The sequence below is a fragment of the Neofelis nebulosa genome, chromosome 6 (genome assembly GCF_028018385.1).
Source record: "Neofelis nebulosa isolate mNeoNeb1 chromosome 6, mNeoNeb1.pri, whole genome shotgun sequence".
Taxonomy (NCBI): Eukaryota; Metazoa; Chordata; class Mammalia; order Carnivora; family Felidae; genus Neofelis; species Neofelis nebulosa.
Window position 1 is genome coordinate 137562889 of NC_080787.1, and position 22220 is coordinate 137585108.

At 43.2% G+C, this 22220-nt stretch overlaps 1 protein-coding gene across 7 annotated transcripts in view; it reads left to right on the plus strand.

Annotated features, from left to right (window-relative positions):
• The window catches only part of SASH1 (SAM and SH3 domain containing 1), a 336005-nt gene that overhangs the window by 248648 nt on the left and 65137 nt on the right, over positions 1–22220 (plus strand). For all 7 annotated transcript variants that reach the window (XM_058735581.1, XM_058735583.1, XM_058735582.1 and 4 more), the window contains 4 exons: positions 2217–2257; positions 4786–4872; positions 7219–7331; positions 14432–14533. In XM_058735581.1, the coding sequence (XP_058591564.1) occupies positions 2217–2257; positions 4786–4872; positions 7219–7331; positions 14432–14533 (343 nt within the window). The remainder of the gene's footprint in view (positions 1–2216; positions 2258–4785; positions 4873–7218; positions 7332–14431; positions 14534–22220) is intronic.

The following is a 22220-nucleotide window of genomic DNA, read 5'->3' on the forward strand; positions in this document are numbered from 1 at the left end:
AGTGAGTTTAAAAATAAATGTGGCACTCTCTTTGCTGTATGCAGTAGACAAAAGTCATAGATGGCTGTGCTGGAAGGTCATGACCAGTTGAGGTAAGGTGGACTGATGCGTATTACCATGACTTTGAGCTCAAAATGCGAGAGTAAAAAAAAAAAAAAAAAACCACAAAACTTAAGAACCCAAACTTTAGCTCAAATATTATTTCTTTAGAAAGGTTTTCAGCCTTAATCCCCAGCCAACTGACCAACTGTCTATAGTTTGTTCTTCAGCTGCCATTGTGCCTTGCCTGTAATTCTGTGGCTCTGAGCGCTTTGATTGTACTGCTTCTGTTCCTTCTTCTTTTCTTCCTCCTTCTGCACCCCTGCCCTCCCTTCCCCTTCCTCCTGCTGTTCCTTCTCCTTTGCAAGTACTTCTCATTGGTTCACATTTTGTCACCCTCCCTACATCGAGAGTCCCATTTCTTCGTTATCATCCGTATACCTTACTCGTAATAGCATTCGGTACCTTTTTGCTGAATGAATTAAAAACTGAAATGGCTTTTTAAATATCTTCAGTCATTTTCATTTTTGTGTGGATGGGAGGGCAGAGAGTAAGTAGATCCTTGGGGCTAAATCCTGGCGCAATTCGATGATGAGGTAGATTTTCCTTATTTTCTGTGTTCACAGCATCTCAGTAAGGGGAAATCATGACTTCAGACCGAGCTGTGGTCCTCAGCAAATGAGAGGAGGCCTCCCCTACTTCTGTTCTTAGCACCCCCCCGCCCTCCCCTCATCGGTAGGAGAGGTTTGTTAGATTCGTGTGCTAGTCGAAAACAGTTCTCTTCTCTCATTGAGGGTTTGAAGGTATTGGTGGGGCCTGAGCCTCTGTGCTCACCTGGCAGCCAGCGGTCAGCTAGTATCCATGCACCTGCTCTAAAGAGAGATGGCCCATCACAGGTGACTCTGCGTGACAGAAAGGCCCTTCCTGCCCTCTCTGGTCACCTTCAATTCGAGAGGTCGTTTCAGCTGTAAGGCAGGCAGCAGATCGCCATTTGCCTATTCTGCTTCTCTTCCTCTGACCTCTTCAGGGTAACACGGTTCTAGACTCCCGACCTCGGTCTTCCCATGCATTCTCACATCCAGGAGAGTTTTGTCAGATGCCCCCGCCTTCCTCCCTGGCAGAGGAACTTGTATTGGGAAGATTCAGGTATAAACCCCTGAGTAGCTGTGCTTCTGTGCGGAGGCAGGTTCCTTCTTCCTGGTTTTCCCTGTCAGCAAGTGGACACTGAACTCACTTACCCTCTAGGCTTCGGACCCACTTAATGAAAGACTGCGCTCCACCTCTACTCTGACCTTTTTGAGAGAACCCATTTTACCTTTCTTTGATTTCTTCCCTTCTTGCTTTAAGTTGGTGTCTGTCCAATGTGTTTGCAAGAGAAACGCTTAATTGATTGGTTTGGGGCTGTGTTCATGTTTCAAGGTATTTTGGCTTTTGTCTGTATCCGCAGTCACAAACGGGCAGCCAGGGTAGGGTGGGGTGTGGGCCAAATTTGGTGCCCAGACATGTATTGATTAACTTGGACACATTTTTACAAACATTGAATTATTTGCCATCACTGGAAAATGTGGAGCTCTCCCCCTCCTTTTTAAAAAAAAAAAAAAAAAGCAGATTTCCTGGCTTCTCTTCGAACATAGAAAGATCTAGCAAGGCAGAGAGCGTGCTTGCGAATTGTCAGAAACCAACTGCAGAAACTATGCACTGTTTTCCCCCCCCTTTTGTTTGGAGCATCTGATCTCCTACATTCCTCCTACAGCTGACCACTTTACTCACCTGCTGGCTCAAGGGGCTGGCATATGGTGTTGGGTCTTGATTTTTATTATTATTTGCTTTGTCTTCCCCACTTACACAAGAGACTTCTCGACGGCGATAACCTAACATGTAGTTCATAGTTCACACAAGTGGATTATCCAGTGATCATCTAGTAAAATCCATTCCCTTCATTCAATAGAGGTCTTACCCTGGAGTGAATCTTCACTACATGTTGACCAATGGGTCATGAGTGTGTTTCTAGAAAAGCAGCAGCTGGCTAGATAAGGGCAGTGGTAAACACCCTATCAGAATTCCCCTGGCTCTGCTGGTGGTATTGATGCTGGGTCAGACGAATTGGGAGGGTTTTCAGTTCTCACACCAACGCAAGGCTCCCTGGTAATCAGACTTTTTTTTTTTTCTTTTTCTAGGAGCACTCTTCCTAAGTCAAACTCAGAAGACGGCTCTGTAGGTCAGTACTCCTTTTCTTGGTTTAATGACTTAAAAGAATTTTAATACTTTATAGAACATACAAATGGTGAAAAAACAAAAACCGCAAAGAATCTTTCCACCCAGAAAGAAACACTGTTAAGATTTCGATACATACCTTTCCTTTCTTTTTTTTTGCCCTGTATTTGTGTGGGCTTTCTTTTAAACATAATTGGGATCATACTCTACATATTATAATTTTTTTGTATTGAATAGGTCCTGAGCATTTTCCCACGTTGATTGAATATTCTTTGCAGTAAAAAAATTTAAATCTTTATAATATTCCGTCATATTGGATGAGCCATAATTCAATCAACCATCGCTTCTTCGCTGGACGTTTAAGTTGCTTCTAATTTTTGCTCTCAGAGAATTGACACTATCCTAAAAATCTGTGAACCTATCCCTGATCATGTCCTTAGGATGAATTCTCTGATTTGGAACTTCTGAATCAAATAGTATGCACAATTAAGGTGTTACATGTCTTATATTTCCTTGATTATAAAATCCAGTCTTGATTTAGTAACACCTTTTCTGTTTGGGTCAGAGTGAGCCTGGTAAGGTCGATTGTGATCAGGAGCAGAAGTGCTCAGATCAGGTTTCGACTTGGAGTTGAATCATGACCCTTTCCAACTCAGTGGTTATGGCCTTGGGCAAGTCTCTTGCCTCCTGAAGCCTTGGTTTTCTCATCCACTAAATGGAAAACAATAATACATCATGTTCCTTGTACATATCAAATGAAATAAACCATTAGCTAGCAAAGTGCCTGGGTATGGTAAGTGCTCAATAAATGTTAGCTATTATTTATTTTTTAATTTGTACCTCCATTTTGGAAGCATTAAAAGAGAGGAAGGTGGGGGGGAGGGGAGTATACCTTCCAGTAAAAGAAATACATTATGATCCCTAATTGCCCTAGAGAAAGGTTGCCTTAGTGATAATCCTACCTCTGCTTTAACCCTGCGTGGCTGTTATTTGCTGCAGTGTTTAGCCAGAGACAGCAGGTGCCATCAAGGTCACTTTCAAGATTGTGAGTACATAGGAAGTCTCGGCCTAGCTGGCATGGGTTTTATCCCGTAGCTCCAGGGTGTATCGGAACTTAAATGAGGGCATCTTGTTGTGACACATGATGCCTTTTCTAGCCTGGGAGCCCTGTGGACACGGGTTTCCACACGTCTGTTTTGTGCCATATCGCCTGGCACCACCAGTCTAGACTGTGGAGACCCAACAGCGCATGACTCCGCTGGGTCCTGTTTCCAGTGGCCGCAGAGCAACCAGACACCAAATGGTGACAGTGACAAAGCCTCTGCTTTGAGCGTGCCACATCTACGTGAGAGCTGCTCCTTCATTTCATTTTTTTTTTAATTTTTTTTTCTTTTAACGTTTATTTATTTTTGAGACAGAGAGAGACACAGCATGAACGGGGGAGGGGCAGAGAGAGAGGGAGACACAGAATCGGAAGCAGGCTCCAGGCTCCGAGCCATCAGCCCAGAGCCCGACGCGGGGCTCGAACTCGCGGAGCGCGAGATCGTGACCTGAACCGAAGTCGGACGCTCAACCGACTGAGCCACCCAGGCGCCCCTCCTTCGTTTCATTTTTAAATAAAGACCCACTCTGTGCTTTTTATGTGCTCGCTTCCTTTCCTTTTGCCTTTGCAAAGGTATTCTGTATCAGTGACGATCAGAACCCTACCAAATACTGCAGATGTCTGGCCACGGCAGTGACATTGTTGTTAAGACAAGTGAGACTATTCCCAGAACCGTCGGGGGTTGGTGGGGGGAGGGGAGGAAGGAGGGGTCCCATTTGGGAGAGGTCACAGCAGGATCGCAGTCTGCTTTTCTTGTCATGGAACCCTGGGTAGCTGCAGATAGTAGGTCACCAAGTAGCCCGAATGCCAGAGGGGTGGGAGTCTCCTCTCCCATCCCGCCCACACCACGGCTGCACCCACGAGCACTCCACACCCTAGAGAAGGCATGCAGGTCAACCCCACAGGCCCATGGGACCGGCTCTGTTGACTAATGCCCACGGGACATGCCAACCATTCTGTTCTCTTCATTAAATCTGGAATAACAGAACGAAGTCAAGATGGGGATCCACACCAGGGATAACGGCAAAACAAAGTTAACTTCTTAAAGCATCCTATTTGTGGTCTGGTCGAAATAATTGTGGCTGAGACCAGAGGGGGAGAATCTACCACAAGCCAAGACAAGGCAGAATTAGACATCCTAGTTAGACAACATCAAAGCGAATATAAGAATGTGTGTTTGGCCTGCCTTTTTGATGTTGCTTTATTTCTCATCTTAGCCCCACTGCACCATTACTTGCTGCTAGGAAATTTGCATTTCTTTTAAACAACTTTCTAGGCATTTCCAAGTCTTTCACAAACTAAAAGAGAAAAACTGTCTTTTTGTGAAATCAAAGTATTCTTATAAGCTTTGAATTCTAAAGAAGAGGCTACTTTTGTTATTAATGAATTTATTGCTTGTGCCTCCCTCCCCCCCACTTTTGTTTTTAAAGGAAAAGGAGATTGGAAGAAGAAAAATAAGTATTTCTGGCAGAACTTCCGAAAGAACCAGAAAGGAATAATGAGACAGACTTCAAAAGGTACTGTTACAGCTGACGGACAGTAGGTCCCTTTAGCTCTCAAATGCAGGGAAGCCCTGTGCCACTGGTCTAACTGCACGCTAGAGTGTCAGTGACTCTTTGCCTGGGCTTGTAAAGTCTTCAACTTCTCTGACGTTGCCTTCATTATTTTAAGACTTCACCCCAGTGGTGTTTTTTTGTTGGTGTTGTTTTTAAATCAAAGAAAATAAGATGAGAAGAGTCTGGCCAATCTTCCTTTTCATAGGTCTGGCGGCAAAGACCAAATCTTTTGTTTTCTCGGTCGCGCCAGCCTCAAGAAGATCTTGACCCTCCCAGATCTATCCTAAAAGGGTCTAGAAAGGCATAGCATTTGTTAGGGTTGGACCCACCCCCCACCCGGTCCTGCCACTTGGGGCCTTTGCAGTCTTCTGAACTTGTGATGCTTCTCTGTGGCAGGGACAGTTACGGGGTTGGGAAACTCTAACGGTCTGACATCATGGGAATTTGCCTGGGCGGCTTTGTGAAGGGAGTCCTGCCCTCCTCTTGGCCGTGTCTTTGTTGTTGTTTATATAGTAAGTAAATATGTCGTCCCTTTGCGGCCCCGTTATGTAATTTATGTTTCCCCAGTATTCAGAGAGGGAACAGAAACAGAAACAAAGCCACTTCTGGATTCCGGTCCAGCCGAATGAGGTTATCATGAGATGAAAACTTTCAGTTGCTCACCAGTGACACTGTTTGTTTTCTTTTACAAAGTCGTAGCGTCCTACCCTGTTCAGAATGCTTCCCCAGTCATTGGGACACACGGAAATGAGAAAAGCGGACAGGGACAGCACGTACACCGGTTAGCGCACCTGGGTCCTCGGCAACATTCGGTGGGGTCATTTCAGTTGTCCTGCCATAAAGCTAGGACGCTTCGACATTGCCAGTGTTTCCTTTTGGCACGCACCCAGGATCACTTGGGATGCAGAGTAAGCCTTGGATCCCAACAAAGTCTTATTTAGAAAGAAAGGAAAGGAAAAAGAGAGCGAGAAAGGGATGGGGGGAGGGAGGAAGCCAATAGTTTGCTGGCGCGTGTGGATTTAAAAAAAAAAACACACACACACAAAAACAAAAACAAATCCAGCCAGCTCCCCATCGCCCCTTCCACCATCGGAGGCGACACAGATAGTAAAATGAATCAAACCAGCAGGCTTGTCTCCTCACCCAGCACACGCTATTATTCTTCCGGACAAGTAGATGAGTGGCGAAGGGAGCGTGAGTGGTATTTCTGGACTGATTGATTACAAAATGGAAATGAGATAGGGAAACCCGGGGGAACGTGAATTCCAGGGTTGCCCCGACTGCAGCGGGTTCCTGCCGATCTGCGGCCGGACTCTTGTACTGTCCCTCTAGACCAAGGGCAAATTTAGCCATAGCCCAGCATCCTAGTGACACCGAAGCTGGCAAAGTATGCTTAAGAAAGACCGGGCAGGAGAAAGATGAGCGACCAGAGTGTGGGCTTGTTCCCAGTCTGTGCATTACAGCCTCACACGCTGACCAAAAGCACACAAGCCAACGTGGCTCACGTATATTACAGGCAGCGGCCATCCTTTGGCTTTGCGGGGAAGCACTTTGGAAGGATCCTAGCGAGGATGGCCCCGAGCAGTTCTGGCTGCCTTCAGTTTTGAGTGGCATGCTGAGTTCCCTCCCAGTTTGGATGCGTATTTATGACGAGGCTTTCAGATGTATACATATATGATAACCTTCCCTCCAGTGAACCAAAATGCCGCATCCCTGCGATTGTATTTATTTGTGCTTCTCCTGTGAGGAACGACAGTCGCACAGTTTAGGAAGAATCTAGGGTCTCACCGGGCTGTAGGTCTTGTTCTGCCGCTGACTCTGTGACCTTCAAGTTCTGTGTCGTGAAAGAGGGGTCCCTCCCTCCCCTCCCCAAAGAACTTTCCTCTTGTTCATATTTGAAATGGAAGGACACAGAGGACCATAGCCAAAGGAGCTTTGGAATGCTTATCGGCTCTAAGCAGGTCTTTAAATTAGGTCTCCGTCCCCCGCTGCTATTCCAGACTTCCTGTCAGCTTTCTTCCAAAACTCCTCTGCTAGACCCTCCATCACAAAGGCTCCGATCGTTTTGAAGGGTCTGTGTCTGTGGTAACGTCCATAGGCTCTCGGAGCCTGTTTCTCGATAAGACGGACTCGTTGGCTTCTTCAAAAGTAGCCCGTTGCTGCTTCTCTTGCTCCGGTAACGTACCATGCTACACAGTGCCCTTGAATTACCTCCTTCTCTAGCCCGGAACGAGCGAGGAGCTTTCAGGCTTAGCATTCTGTTTTCTCTTTTTTTCTTCATTCCGGTCTTTTGTCTTCAATCTCCAGGAGAAGATGTGGGCTACGTTGCCAGCGAGATAACAATGAGTGATGAGGAACGGATTCAGCTGATGATGATGGTCAAGGAGAAGATGATCACCATTGAGGAAGCACTTGCAAGGGTAAGAGCATAGGTGCTTTGGTTTACATTTGTGAGTCCTTGGCCCCCCCGACCTGGAAAAATGTTTGGGGACTGCCGAAGCCTGAATGTTTACGTCCGCCCTCCCCCACAACCCCCAGATCCGTATATTAAATTCCCATGCCCAATGCCGTGTTATTCGGAGGTAAGGCCTTTGGGGGTACTTAGGCTCTAAGGGTGGAGTCCTCATGAATAGACCGAGTGAGCTTATAAAAGAGGCCCCAGAGAGTTCCCACACCCCTTCCCCCATGTGAAGACCCATGGTGAGAACATTGCTGTCTGTGAACCAGGAAGCAGGTCCTTACCACACACTAAGTCTGCCATCCCCTTGATCTGGGACTCTCTAGCCTCCGGAATGATGAGGAATTTCTGTTGTTTTTAGGCCACCTGCTCTATGGCAGTTTGTTATCGCAGCTGTAGGGGACTAAAACCAGTGCCTCAAAGGGTACAGGAATAGATGAAAATAGCGTTTTGATGACAACTTTGGTGGCGGTCATCAGGTACCTATGTTATCGGATAAAATAGTGATTCCACCCTCTTTACTTAATACAAGCATTCCACGTTGTAAGTTTTGGTTTCCATCTTCAGCGACTACATGAGTAAATGAATGGCAAGTATTTTTGAGCTGTGGACCACTTTAACGAGGAAGGTGACTCTCTGAATGCCATTGCAAAATTCACAAGCCTCATCAAAAGATTGATAAAAACGTAACAAGGACAAAAAATTAGTAAATAAAAAGCCGAGTAAAATTTAATATAGGACAACCATTGCAAACGTCGGTTCCGTAAGAGACGATCACAAACGAAACTTTGAATGACCTAAAAGTTAAGCTTTAGGTCTACTTTAAACTTTTGCTTCCTTTTATTTCTAAGTAGATATTAATTACAGTTTAGTGTGGCACACACTTTTTGCTCAGAGTTAAATAGAGCACTAAAAGAACCTAATTAACCCTTAGGGGACTGAGGTAGCATTTGTTACTGAGGTCACAGTTATTAAGAGATTTCCTACTTGGTTGTTGCCAAACCAACTGACTGATGGACTCTGGGGTTTCCACTTTGATCAGCTGGTTTGGTGCTGTGTAGGCAGTGATAAATTCGGCAGGTTTAGAAACAAACGAAAACTTTTAAGTCACCAAGGAACCATTTAATGTGTTAAGACTAGACCACGAAGTAGAATCTTAAAGACCTGAAACCTTGAAACTGTGACAGGAACCCTCAATTTAGTTTAGTGTACCTGACTCTAAACCTCAACAGTTTCAAAGAAAAAAAAAAAAAGGTTTAATTTATTGCTGAGACAATTATGGGGGGGAGAAAAAGCACTTGAAAAGAATGGGAGGTGGGACTGGGTGTAGCAGGAGGCCTGAAGGCCAAGGCCACCTTCAGACGCCCATCTGCTGACTTCTCTTGCTCCGTCGACTCGAAAAACTGGAGGTGACCTCGGCCTGCAGTGTCCCTGGTGGACCAAAGTAGTGCTGGGCCAGCGACGGAACAGATGACAGGTGCCAACCCCTTGTCCTTGCTGCAGATCCCCTTTCACACTCAGCCCGGTCTCCCTCCTCCACCACCCCTCTGGCCACCTGGCCCAGCTGCCAGCGAAACACAGAGTCCTCCGTGTATTTTCTTCCCAGTTCTGTTCCTTGAGCATGGCATGGCATTTGGGGAAATATCCAACTGGATGCCTAGAAGATACATGTGAGAAACACAAACCTGCATTTAGTTTTACCGCGACAGGCGAGATGTTTACTTCTGGGGAGAAATGCTGCCTGCCTTGCCCTTTTAATCATAAAAATGAAGATCAGAATGCAGACGATGTCTACAGTCGTCTGGCCACACCTATGTTTGGAAAGGGAGTTGCATGGGATGTACCTAATCCAGTTTTCCTGGGGCAGAAGAAAATATTAAAGTGGCCTTGGGCCGCCTGGGTGGCTCAGTTGGTTGAGGTTCTGATTCTTGATTCCGGCTCAGGTCATGATCTCACGGTTCGGGGGTTCGAGTCCCACGTCGGGTTCCATGCGGACAGTGGAGCCTGCTTGGGATTCTCTCTCTGCTCCTCCCCCGCTCATGTGTGCGCACACGCGTGCACTCTGTCTCTCTCTCTCTCTCTCTCTCAAAATAAATAAAAACTTTCTAAAAAGCAGCCTTAACATGGTCAGTTTTAGGTAGCACATTTCTCCCATGCAAGTAATAATCAGGCCTGACCCTGCTTGGCTTCCGAGATCAGGCGAGATCGGGTGCGTTCAGGGTGGGAGGCCCGTAGACTAGGTGGCACATGTCTCTAGTTTGAAAAGCAACAAAGGAATATTTTCAAAGGTGGAGAGAAAAGTTAATTCGAAGCTCTGTCCGAGCCGATCATTTTACCAGCTAGCCACTGTTTACAGGAAAGGAAATCAGAAGTTAACGCCACGCGAAGGTGACACGGCGGTGTGTGCATTCGGGTGGAGGATTTAGCCGTGCCGTCCGTCTGTTCCCAGGTGGGCAGCCTTGCCGACTCTCGGGGCAGAGCTCCATCAAGAGGTCAAAAACATTTTCTGTAAGGCGATCCAGAAGCACAGGTTTTGGTGAAGAACAAAACCGATGACGTTCTCCAAACTTTACGAGATTCTGCACGCGAAGATGGGTGTCCTTTGCCAGACGATGAAGTAGCAGGGAAGCCCTTTGGCCTGCCCTCGATAGGGCAGCATACGTCTTCAGCTACTAGTGCCTGGATGGGCTGCTGCATTGGCCAGAGACAGCACACTTGAAGCAAGACGTTATTTAGAGCAGATAGTAGTCTGTGGAAAGGATCTGCCTCTTTAATGACCAGGTCAAGGAGCTAAATTTACTTGGTCGTGGTATTAAAAGAAAACCCTTTGACTTGAACCTCTCGATGAGAATGGTCCTTCAGGACATCGGGTGTAGGTTTCTCTCACTGTCAATCAGACACCTTAAGACCCGTGGGTAGAACGTCTAAATGTTACCCCTGAGGGGACGACCCAGGATCAGAAGTTTGCCTGTGAGCTGTTTGGAGCTGGGAGTATCCCCCGGTACATCCTTGTATTGGGAGCATTTTGTGTAATGTCAAAGACAGGTTGGTCCGTTATGCTTTGTTTATATGAATTTGATCTCATTGATGGATGTTTTATACACAGCCATGATTCACACACCTGAAAATCCCAGTTGTCGATACCAACTGAGATCAAAATGAAAAAGGCTACAAGGAATTAATATGTGAAACACCACTGTAAGCCGCAAAGCAGCATTTGAAGAGAATGACCTTTATGAAACAGCTCTGTATTTTTTTGAATGTGTAATTTAAACAGACAGTGGCTTAACTTAGGGTTTTTATATTTTGTTAACTGAATACTTCCATCAAATCTAACGGCACTTCAAACATTTTCTAATAGTTTTGTGGTGGATACTTACTACATATGCTTTAGAGAAGTCAAGCTTATTAGTAAAAAAAAATTGGGAGGGGTCTAGGTAATTAGCATATTCTATATAATACAACTTCCAGGTGCTAATTTTTTAAAAAATATATATTTTTTTGAAGGGGAGAGAGACAGAGTGTGAGCGGGGGAGGGACAGAGAGAGAGGGAGACACAGAATCGGAAGCAGGCTCCAGGCTCTGAGCCATCAGCGCAGAGCCCAATGCAGGGCTCAAACCCATAAATTGTGAGATCATGACCTGGGCCGAGGTTGGACACTTAACCAACTGAGCCACCAAGGTGCCCCCCAGGTGCTAATTTTAAAAGCATATGTAACTCTTGGTAAGTAAGTTCAGGGTGTTCACATCTTGGGATAGTTCTGAGGTACTTGGAATCCACAGGCTATTCATTTATCGGGTACTTTTTGTGGTGTGTGAGGATGGGTGGGTAGGGAATAAACTCTGTTCTAAAGTTTTGGCTAGAACAGAACTCTCTTGCTTTGGAACAGTAATGCTCAGCATGATGGAGCTATGTCGTAGGAAAATATGTCCTTTGACATTTTACCTGGAAGCACTATCTATAGGAAATTGAGGGAGACCTGTAACCATGATTTAATAATCATATTTCCTAAAATATAATTATCAATACAAAAGACTACTCATGTAACTTGATCCAGTTACTAAATATTACATATTTATCCATCTGGAAAACATGTGGCTGGTTCCATAAGGTCGTATCTGTGTGAAAGTCCTAAATAAAGTCTTTGGGGTTTATTAAAAAAAAAGGGGGGGGGGCTCAATGTTTGTTGCTGACTTGACTGCCGCTAAGTGAGGGAAGGTAGCAGAAGAGCCAGAGGAAAAATCTGGACAGAGATGCGATTTTAGGAGAAATCTAGCTTCAGAACCATCCCCTAGGGAGTAGGGAGCCCTGGAAGGTGAATTGCCTTGTAAAGTTGTCCTGCCAGAGAAAGAGAGGCTTAAAGCTGATTGGGGAGGAGGAGGCAGCCTTCTAGATACCTCTGGGAAATGAATCCTGCTGACCACGGAGAGTTCTCCAGAGAGAATTATAGGGTGTAGATGTGAGCCCAAATCCACAGTAACTGGGGAAGTGATGAACAGTTTTGTCAACAGAGTCTGGGCATCTGGTATACCAGAGCTCACACTTACAAACTGGGAACCTATATATATTATTAAATTATTTCCTTGCAGCAGCAACTGTGATCAGTCACAGAGATCTGGACAACTACAGAGGCTTATGGAGAGAATCCATAGGAAAACAACAAAATGATTGTGGGGTTTTTAAAATAGATCCCGTGGGTGAAAAATGGTAAAGATTTATCTCCGAGAAGAAGCAGAAAAGAACTTAATCACTGTCTCCAAGTATATGAAGGATGATTAAACAACATCTCTTCAGGATGTACTGAAGAGTGTTTTGTTTTATTTTGTTTTAATCTCTACTGAGGACAGAATAAAAGGAAATGAAGTTAAATTGCAGCTGGAGGGGATTTAGATTAGATATAACATAAATGTTCTTTTCTTGTAGAAATGGGACATTTTAGTATCTCCTCAAAGGTTTTAAAAATAGAGTAAGCATTAACCTACTAAAGATGGCCATCCCTCTAGGAATCATGTCCTAGACTTCAAGTATGAGCAAACTATGGGACTTAAGAAAATAGGATGTGAAAGGAGTATTTCCTCCTGAGACAGACACACACGCACGTGCACACACACACACACACACACACACACACACATACACATGCACACACATACTTCTGTCATTGTTTTAAAACTATACATTTGCTTTAAAAGATCTAAGTTCTCAAATGAAATCAATTGTCTTTCTTCCCTGAAGTTATATTTAAGTCAGAGCTTCTTTGGGAGCAAAGTGGAATATAAAAGAGTAGTTTTATATATATATATATATATATATATATATATATATATATATACACACACACACACACACACACACACACACACTTATATATATATATGTATATAAAATCAGGTTAGGTTTTCCCCTTGTAAAATGCACTTCGAATTCTTTTTAGAGATCCTGTTTTATAACTCTAAAACGTAGAATTTTATTTTTTAATTTTTTGTAATTTGGGGGAGGGGCAGAGAGAGAGGGAGACACAGAATCCGAAGCAGGCTCCAGGCTCTGAGCTGTTAGCACAGAGCCTGATGTGGGGCTTGAACCACAAACGGTGAGATCATGACCTCAGCCGAAGTTGGACACTTAACCGACTGAGCCACCCAGGAAGGAGCCCCAGGAAAGAGCATTCTCCTACATAAATGTACTATAAAGATTAGAGTAAAAATAATGCCCCTAATGTACTAAAATGATATTAAATGTACTAAAATGTATTAAAATGATATTAGCAAAGAGCAAAAGTTCAAACTCTTGGAGTTGATGTGAACTTTGAGTTCTCTTTGATCTGAAACCACAAGGGCGGTGATAATACTATGCTCATACTGAGTCTGTTGCATGCGTTCGGTGTGCTAAGAGTGTTGTTGTATTAAGTGATTGTGGTAGTTGTTTCGTGAGATAGTTTTCCGTCATCCTCATTTTCAAACTGAGGCACGGAGGAGTTACGTAATTGGCCCAGGGGTTCCCGATTGGTTCTGCAGCCAATTAATCACTATGATCTGCCTTCCCCAGTCTGTCTCCCGTCACAAGTATGCACAGAAAAGAATTTCCTGGTAGGAGTGATACTTCAGAAAGTGGCTTTTCCCTCGAGGGATAATGTCAACATGATGACTTTGCTACATCTGTGTAGCTCCTGTAGGTTGAAGACCATCTCCTGGGCTATTAGGTCAGATCATTCATTTCTGGTTTTCTGGTGTCTTGATTTATGGAACTGATTTAATCAGTGTCTTAAATTTGTATCTAAAAACTACTTTATAATAGAATTTTAATACAATGGCAACTTCAGTGTATTTTGTTGCGGAGTTAAATTTCTACATGTTTTATGAAAACACACTTGGAACTTCTCACATTTGCCATTCTAAAAGACCTTTCATCGAATTCTGTTGCCTTAAAATTTGCCAATTTCTTATAATATCTCACTTGTCTTTCTATTTCAGAAAGTAGAAACCTAGTGTCTAAACCCAAACTTTAGATGAGTCTCTGAACATATTCTAGATAGCTGGTTATTTTCCTCTCATCCACAAGGTTCTCCAATAAAGCCCATAATGTTTGTTAGGTGATAACATGTAACTGGTAACTTGAAGCAGTCTAGAACAAGAAAAGCAAGTGATTTTAGAAAGTCCATTTCCGGCTTCCACCTGTGTCTTATCAAAATGTCCATAGTCTACCCCATTGTGTCTTCTACAAAGAGAAGTAATTCAGAGGCCACCCTACAGACAATTTCTGTTTTTGAACTTATAATTGAACTGAGAAAGATCAGTGTTGATGCTGGAGGACCTTGGAGTGAAAACCAAGGTTGTTTTTAGAACACAGGATACAAAGAGTCCGTTGTGCCCGTCAGGTTGGTGTAGATGAAAAATCACAGGGCAGGCCGCCCGTTTCCCTCTCAGTTTCGAGAACCTCGTCTTTGGCCGGCACTGAGACCCCAGCAGTGGCATGAAGAAGGTGCCCAGAACATTCTCTCTGCTGCTTGGTAGACAGCCCTGGCCGTTATTTTCATGTCAGTCTTTCATTTTCTCTTGTTGTAGCTCAAAGAGTATGAGGCCCAGCACCGGCAGTCAGCGGCCTTGGACCCTGCCGACTGGCCAGACGGTTCCTACCCGACGTTCGATGGCTCGTCAACCTGCAACGTAAGTTTGCTGTCTCTTTGAGCATCTCGACCACTTCTAACAGACAGTAGATCTCAGGCAGTTTCTGCCTTTGGACTTCTTTCTGCATCTACCAGGTCCCACCCAGATCTGAAGATAAGTGTCTCTTCTGACACATTACTCAGTTTTCTTTGCTTGATAGACTTACCTGCAGTCCAAACAGTGCTAGTCATGCTCTGTTTTTTAGTTGTAAATTCTGTGTAACTTAACGTTTAATCTTCTAAGCACTTTCAGTTCGATTAACATTCAGTTAAGTGGTAGGGGCGCCTGGGTGGCGCAGTCGGTTAAGCGTCCGACTTCAGCCAGGTCACGATCTTGCGGTCCGTGAGTTCGAGCCCCACGTCAGGCTCTGGGCTGATGGCTCGGAGCCTGGAGCCTGTTCCGATTCTGTGTCTCCCTCTCTCTCTGCCCCTCCCCCGTTCATGCTCTGTCTCTCTCTGTCCCAAAAATAAATAAAAAACGTTGAAAAAAAAATTAAAAAAAAAAAAATATTCAGTTAAGTGGCATTAAGCACGAATGCTGTGCAATCATCACCAAAATCTACTTCCAGAACTTTTTCATCATCCAAAACAGAAATTCCATAGTCATTAAACAGTAACTCCCTTTCCCTCATTTTGGGAAACCACCCCTCTACTTTTTATCCCTATGAAATGTGACTATTCTAGGTCCTTTATGTACATGGGATCGCAGTCTTTGTCCTTCCGTGTCGGGTTTATTGCATGTAGCATTATGTTTTCAAGGTTCATCCACCTTGCGGCCCTTGCCAGAAGTTCATTCCTTTTCTAAGGATAAATAATATGCCACCATATAGATAGACCGCATTTTGTTTATCCATTTATCTGCTGATTGACACTTGGGTGTTCTACCTTTTGGCTGTTGTGAAAAATGGTGCTGTGAACATTGGTATACAAATATCTGAGTCCTTGCTTTCACTTCTTTTCAGTGTGTCTCTTGGAGTAAAATTTCTAGATCACATGTTAATTATATGTTTACTCTTGTAAGGAACCACTCTACTGTTTTCCACAGTGGTTGAATCATTATATATTTCTGACAGCAATGTGTGAAAGTTCCAGTTCTGTACTTCTCACCAACACTTGTAATTTCCCCCTTTTTTGCTAATAGCTATCCTAAAGGGTATAAAATGGTAATGAGAAGGTGTATATATATATTCCTTAAAGAAATGTCTATTCAAGTTCTTTGCTCATTCTTGAATTGGGTTGTTTTATTGTTGGCTGTTGAATTACAGGCGTTCTTTGCATATTCTGGCTATTAATCTCTCATCAGAAGCATGATGTGTAAATAGTTTCTTTCATTTTGCGGTTGCCTTTTTCACTGTCTTGACAGTGTCCACACCCAGCGTGAAGCCCGATGCAGAGCTCGATCCCACGACCCTGGGATCGTGACTTGAGCTGAAACCAAGAGTAGGATGCTTAATCGACCGAGCCACCCACACATCCTCTCCCATTTTCTTTTAAGAGTTTTAGTTTCAGCTCTTAAGTTTAGGTCTTTGGCCCATTTAAAGTTAATGTTTATATATGATGTAACATATGGGTCCAACTTCATTCTTTTGTAGATAGATAACCCAGTTTTCCCAGAACCATTTGTTGAAAAGACTGTTCTTTCCTCATTAAATGGTCTTGGCGTCCTTTTTTAAAAATTAATCGACCATATGCTGGGGTTTATTTCTGGGCTCTCTGATTTTATTCTGTCGGTTTACATGTCTGTCCTTTGTAGATATTCTACTGTTTTGATTAGTGTCGCTTTGTAGTAAGTTTTGGAATCAAGAAGTGCAAGGCCTCCAGCTTGGTTCTTCTTTTTCAGATTGTTTTGGCTGCTCAGCTCCCTTGAGATTTCTTGTGAATTTTAGGATGGATTTTTCTATTTCTGCAACAGATGCTGTGAGATTCATTTTTGTTTTGTTTTTGTTTGTTTGATTTTTTTTTTATTTTATTTTTTTTGATGCCGTGAGATTTTGACGGGGATTGCGCTGGGTCTGTAGCTTGATCTGGATGGTATTGTCATCTTAACGTGAAGTTTTTCCAACCCATGTACACAGGACATCTTTGCATTTATTTGTCTTCTTTCATTTCTTTCAGCAATGTTTTATAATTTTCAGTGTATATGTCTTGCCTTAAGTTTATTTTTAAGTATTTTATCATTTTTTTGATGCTATCGTAAGTCAAATTGTTTCCTTATTTTCTTTTTCACGTTGTTCATTGCTAGCATATAAAAACAAAACTGATTTTCACGTGTTGATTTTGTGGCCTGCAACTTTGTGGAATTGGTTTGTTTGTTTATTAAAGTTTACTCACCTGTTATTTAGAAAGCAAGCAGGGGAGGGACAGAGAGAGAGGGAGATAGAGAATCCCAAGCAGGCTCTGCGCAGTCTGATCTGTGAGATCATGATATGAGCCGAAACCAAGAGTCGGACACTTAACCAACTTAGCCACTCAGGTGTCCCACAGAATTTATTCATTATCTTTAACAGTTTTTGTGTGATGGAATCTTGAGAGTTTCTCCATATGAGATCATGTCATTTGTGAATGGAGACAGTTTTACTTCTTTTATTTGGATGACTTTTATTATTCATCGTATTTAAAAAAAATTTTTTTTTAATGCTTTTTATTTTTGAGAGAGAGAGAGAGCACGCACAAGTTGGGGAGGGGCAGAGAGAGAGGGAGACACAGAATCCAAAGCAGGCTCCAGGCTCCGAGCTGTCAGCACAGAGCCTGACGCGGGGCTCGAACTCACCGACTGCGAGATCATGACCTGAGCCGAAGTCAGATGCTCAACCGAGTGAGCCACCCACGCGCCCCTCACACACTCCGCTTTAACTCGTGCAATTACCTCTATCTAAAATACCTTCCTTGAGATTTTCCCAGGTGAAAATCTGTGCGTCCTTCAAAGTAAAGTCCAACTTCAGTCTCTCTGAAACCTCCTTTAGTCTCCTTAAGTATATTTTATTGCTTCCCACTCTGTGCTTTTGTTAAACTAGCTTCGTACCTGAAACCTGACCATTATCCTGGAGTATCAGAATTCACTGGACACATTCTAACCTCCTTGGGAATCGTGAGCTCCTTGAAAGACACGCTATGTTATCTTTGTGTCTCCAGCGAGTGTCTGACTCAGTGTCCAGTTCATATGGTGTGTTTGTGTTTGAGAAATACTAGTGAACAAAGTTGCATTTAAGCGTTCATCTTTCCTGGCTGCCTTAAGAGCATGTTTCACGTCCTATAACCACAGACTCCGTCTTTACGGCTTCTTTGCATCTAAGCAGCAAATGGTGGCTTATCAGAGGTAAATATAAGCCTCGTGCTACCTTCTTGTCTCCGATTTCCTGAGTCAAGCACCAGATTTCCATTTCAGCTAAGAAAACATACCAAAAAAACAAAACACAAAAAAAGCCCCCAGAGGATTATTAATTTGAAAGCCCTGCTTGGTTTGCTTTTGTGTGAAAGAGACTGAGAAGTTAGCGTTTGTAGTAATAAACGTATCGTATGCTGGCCAGCATTGTGTCCTGGGACTGTGAAGTGATCGAAAGAACTGTGTTTGTGGATTTCAGGGTTCCATTTTTGGGTCTCCTATCCCCTAGTCCTAAAGACCAGCATGATACAAATGTAAATCATGAACCCAAAGAATCATGAAGAATAAATACAGTAACTCAGGACTGATGTGATTCAAACCCAGTTTGGGGAGAACACAAAGACCCAGTTGTCCATAGTGGGTCCTTTAGTATCAGGCTCCCTGCGTACTGCCCTGATTAACAGCATCTGAGTCAAGGGGGGAAGGTTGTAAGATGATCCAGTCGGAAAAGCAGGACTATAGAAAACCTCCCACAATTGGACCGCAAGGAGGGAGGCTCATCTCGTTTAGGAAAAAGTTAATATAAACCAAGTACTATAGTGGTCCTGAACGAGCGGCTAGGAAAGCGTCATTAGGCATTGTTTTGTTTGGATCCCCTTCAGTGGGTACATCAGAACCAACATCTTAGTATAAATTGTCGGAATAAAATGGGTTCGTCTTAGAAGATGGACATTCGTTGTCTTGAGCGTTTCTTTGTTCGTTTAGGAGACATCTTGCCAAGCGCTTGCTGTATACCAGGCTTAGGGTTAGATATTCAGGTTACAAAGGTAGAGAAGCGGGAGAGACGAGGCCCTGCCCTAACGGAGTCTACCCCGCGGCGTAGAGGTAAAAATCACCCCCCCACATGTGCTCACACAGACCTGAGACATCATGTACGCACTTACATTATTCGCATCTTAGCAAACGGCTTCTTCGTAGATGACTCAAAAAATAAATCCAGCCAGTTCTGTTTGGCCAGAAATACCATGTGCACCCTCCATTTCTAGTACAGCCTTCCAGAAGCTCTAGGGTGCCTTTTTGCTCAGAGGTAGGTGGAGACAGGCCATCCAGCAGCCATGGAGTTTTCTGAAGTGCTGTTATTTACCCCGTATATTTTGCCAGCTAGCTTTGTGCAAACAGCCCACACCCATTTTCAGTCACCCTGTTCGTTCCTACAGCTGACCACCACTTGTTTAAAGTTTGCTTGAACTTGATTGCAATCTTAATGTAGGTGACACTCGCCCCTCTTACCCCACGTCCTGTGTTTTTATGGAGACTCAGCAAGAAACTCCTTCCAAAATAGTCCTCCTCAATTATGCTACGTTCGCCTGAGAGCAGAGTAATTAATTTCAGATAATTCCCACTGGGTCCTGCTCGAGCCGCGGTGGTTTAGGCGCTTTGATTATCTTTTGTGCAAGGGCGAAGGCTTTTCAGTTTTCCATTGATTCTTTTCCATACTGAGATGTAAATAGCCCACTGGCCATAGTCGGGAATGTCCAGGCCATGAAAGTTTCAGGGATCATAAGCCCTTTGTCACCCGACCTCAATGCCTATATTGATGCCTGCCGTGCTTTAGGATTTCATTTGCATTGATTTCATAGGCTTCCCCACCCCCGTAACTGACATGAGATAATTGAGTGTTGCTCCACAATAAATCCATATTCACATTCCTGGTTTCCAAGAATGTAAAGTACTAAAGATAGTTACCAGGGGAAGTGAAAAATTGCTTTCTCTTTGCCAGAGGAGAATGTGTTCTCTGCTGTTTTTCATTAATAACAAACTTCTGTTGTGAGTGTTAGAGTTTAAAAAAAAAAAAAAAGTTGCTGGTTGAGTACTTAACTTGACTCCCTGTTAAATATCTGGACATTTATTTTAATTTATTTTATTTTGATAAATTTTATTTTCTTTCGTGAGGGGAAGGTTAAGAGTTCTCATTTTAAGCCTTCAGCTTTATAGGGGCGCCTGGGTGGCGCAGTCGGTTAAGCGTCCGACTTCAGCCAGGTCACGATCTCGCGGTCCGTGAGTTCGAGCCCCGCGTCAGGCTCTGGGCTGATGGCTCGGAGCCTGGAGCCTGTTTCCGATTCTGTGTCTCCCTCTCTCTCTGCCCCTCCCCCGTTCATGCTCTGTCTCTCTCTGTACCAAAAATAAAATAAAAAAACGTTGGAAAAAAAAAAAAAATTTAAGCCTTCAGCTTTATGCCTTGAGGTTCAATTTACCTTCCGGTTAAGACGACGTTCAAGGAAATCATGCTCTTCATCCTCCTGGGGTTTATAGCTTTTTACTCGAGGCACAAGTTTTAGTAAATCACAATTTTTGTGTTTCTACAAATCGGTAGGTAAGCGTTGGTGATCTATATTTGGTTCTTACATATTGATGAAAACATTTGCGGTAAAACGTCTTTCCAAGAAACGTCAGATTGTCAATTGTTTAATTATGATGCTATTTAAGTTATTTTAAAAAATACATGATGTCGAGGAAAAACTAAAGCAACAACGGGGACAGTGAGGCACGAGAGCTCCTAGAGTCCATTGCAGACATTTATTTTCGTCCCTTTTGTTGGTTTCTCTTGATACAACATGTGTTCCAGAAAAAGCCTGGAATTATCTTTCTGTATCTGGAGCTTCTTGACTAGGGTGAAGCAAGTGTAGTGAAACGTTGGGTGAAGTGAGTTATTTGGTAAAGCAAGCCATCGGTTTAGAATTGATCTGCACTGGGGGAAATTGAGTTGGGAAGTATTTGTGCAAAGAGTGGTGTAATGTTACAGCTGAGGTATAATAACACCTCCCATCCATGTGTGCGTCTCTTTATAGCCTTTCATTCTGGCTTTGGATAGATTTCGAGGCTGACCTGGCTTGAGGCACGGGAGAGCCGTGTGGTTGAACCGAGCTCCAGAGTTTGGGCAGCGGAGACAACGTCAGGCAGTCGCTTCTTCCACATTTTACAAAATACTATTTTAAGTGATTGAGGACTTTTAAGGTCGCAACTAAAATATCCCCATAGTATGAGATGTTTTGGTTCACATATAATGCAAGACCATTAAATCTTTTGGGGGCTTCCTAAAAATTACAAACTAAACTTGTCCCTTACTGCCAGACAGGCTTTACTTAGGTTTTTCAGAGTCATTTCACCTGCCTAACATCAAGCCAGAGGATTTGGGTCTGATATTTTGAAAGGAGGGATGGCCACAGCCTTAGTCTAAACTAGAACTTTCTAAAAGATAATGTGCGGAAAGCCAGGAGACAGCATTCTACAAAGTGACTTGTTTAATGGTTCCTGTGCTGAATGGCTTGATTTACATTATGGCCAAAGAAAAGGTTAACAATTGAATCACTTAACACAGAATGTGGTGGGAAAACAGAGCCCATGCGCATGGGGCGGCCCCTTCAGGAACAGACTGACCTGTCCTCCTCGTTCAAGGGACATCCTATATTGATGCTCCTTTTTAGAGTCTGATAGTATGGGTTGAACCAGATTTTTTTTTAATTGGTTTTTTTGTTTAACCTGGCTGTCTTTTTTTTTTTTTTTTTAAGTGTATTTATTTGTTTTGAGAGACAGAGAGAGAGAGAGAGGGTGGAGAAGGGGCAGGGAGAGAGAGAAAGAACCTCAAGCAGGCTCCATGCTGTCAGCACAGAGCCCTACAAGGGACTCAAACCCACGAACCATGAGACGACCTGAGCCAAAACCAAGAGGCAGATGCTTTAACCAACAGAGCCACCCAGTTGACTATCTTAATCTGTTTATTTTGAATATGTTTCTTTTACTAGGGTGAACTTCTAGGCAATATGTAGAAGTTAAAATGTATCAGAAGTTTTATTTTTATATTTCAAAGGTATTAGAAGAAAATATAAATCAATATCATTAGCTTCCTCACTTGGGGAAATCTGAACCCTAAGGAAGACTTTCTTTTTAATGACAACACATGTCGAATTTACAAAATTTTCTCCCACCTTTAAATACTTCTAGCAATTATAAGAACATATGATTTTCATATTTTGCTGACTCTGAGTGAATATTTATTGGATGAATAGACTACATGAAGATTCACATATACCACAGAATTAGAGTTGGCATTATAGGTAAGGTAAAGGTTTTTCCATGAAAATGGTTGACTTCCTTATACTATCTTTTCCCTCCTATCTTGTGTTTTACAAGGAAATTTAAGAAAGGGAAGATTCCAAGCATAAACATAGCTTACATTTCTGAATAAACTGGCTGCTGTTAGTGGTGTTCCTATTTTTTTTCTTTGTATCTCTTTTCCTAGAGACACTTTTTCCCCCTAACTCTTTTTTTTTTTTTTAACGTTTATTTATTTTTGAGACAGAGAGAG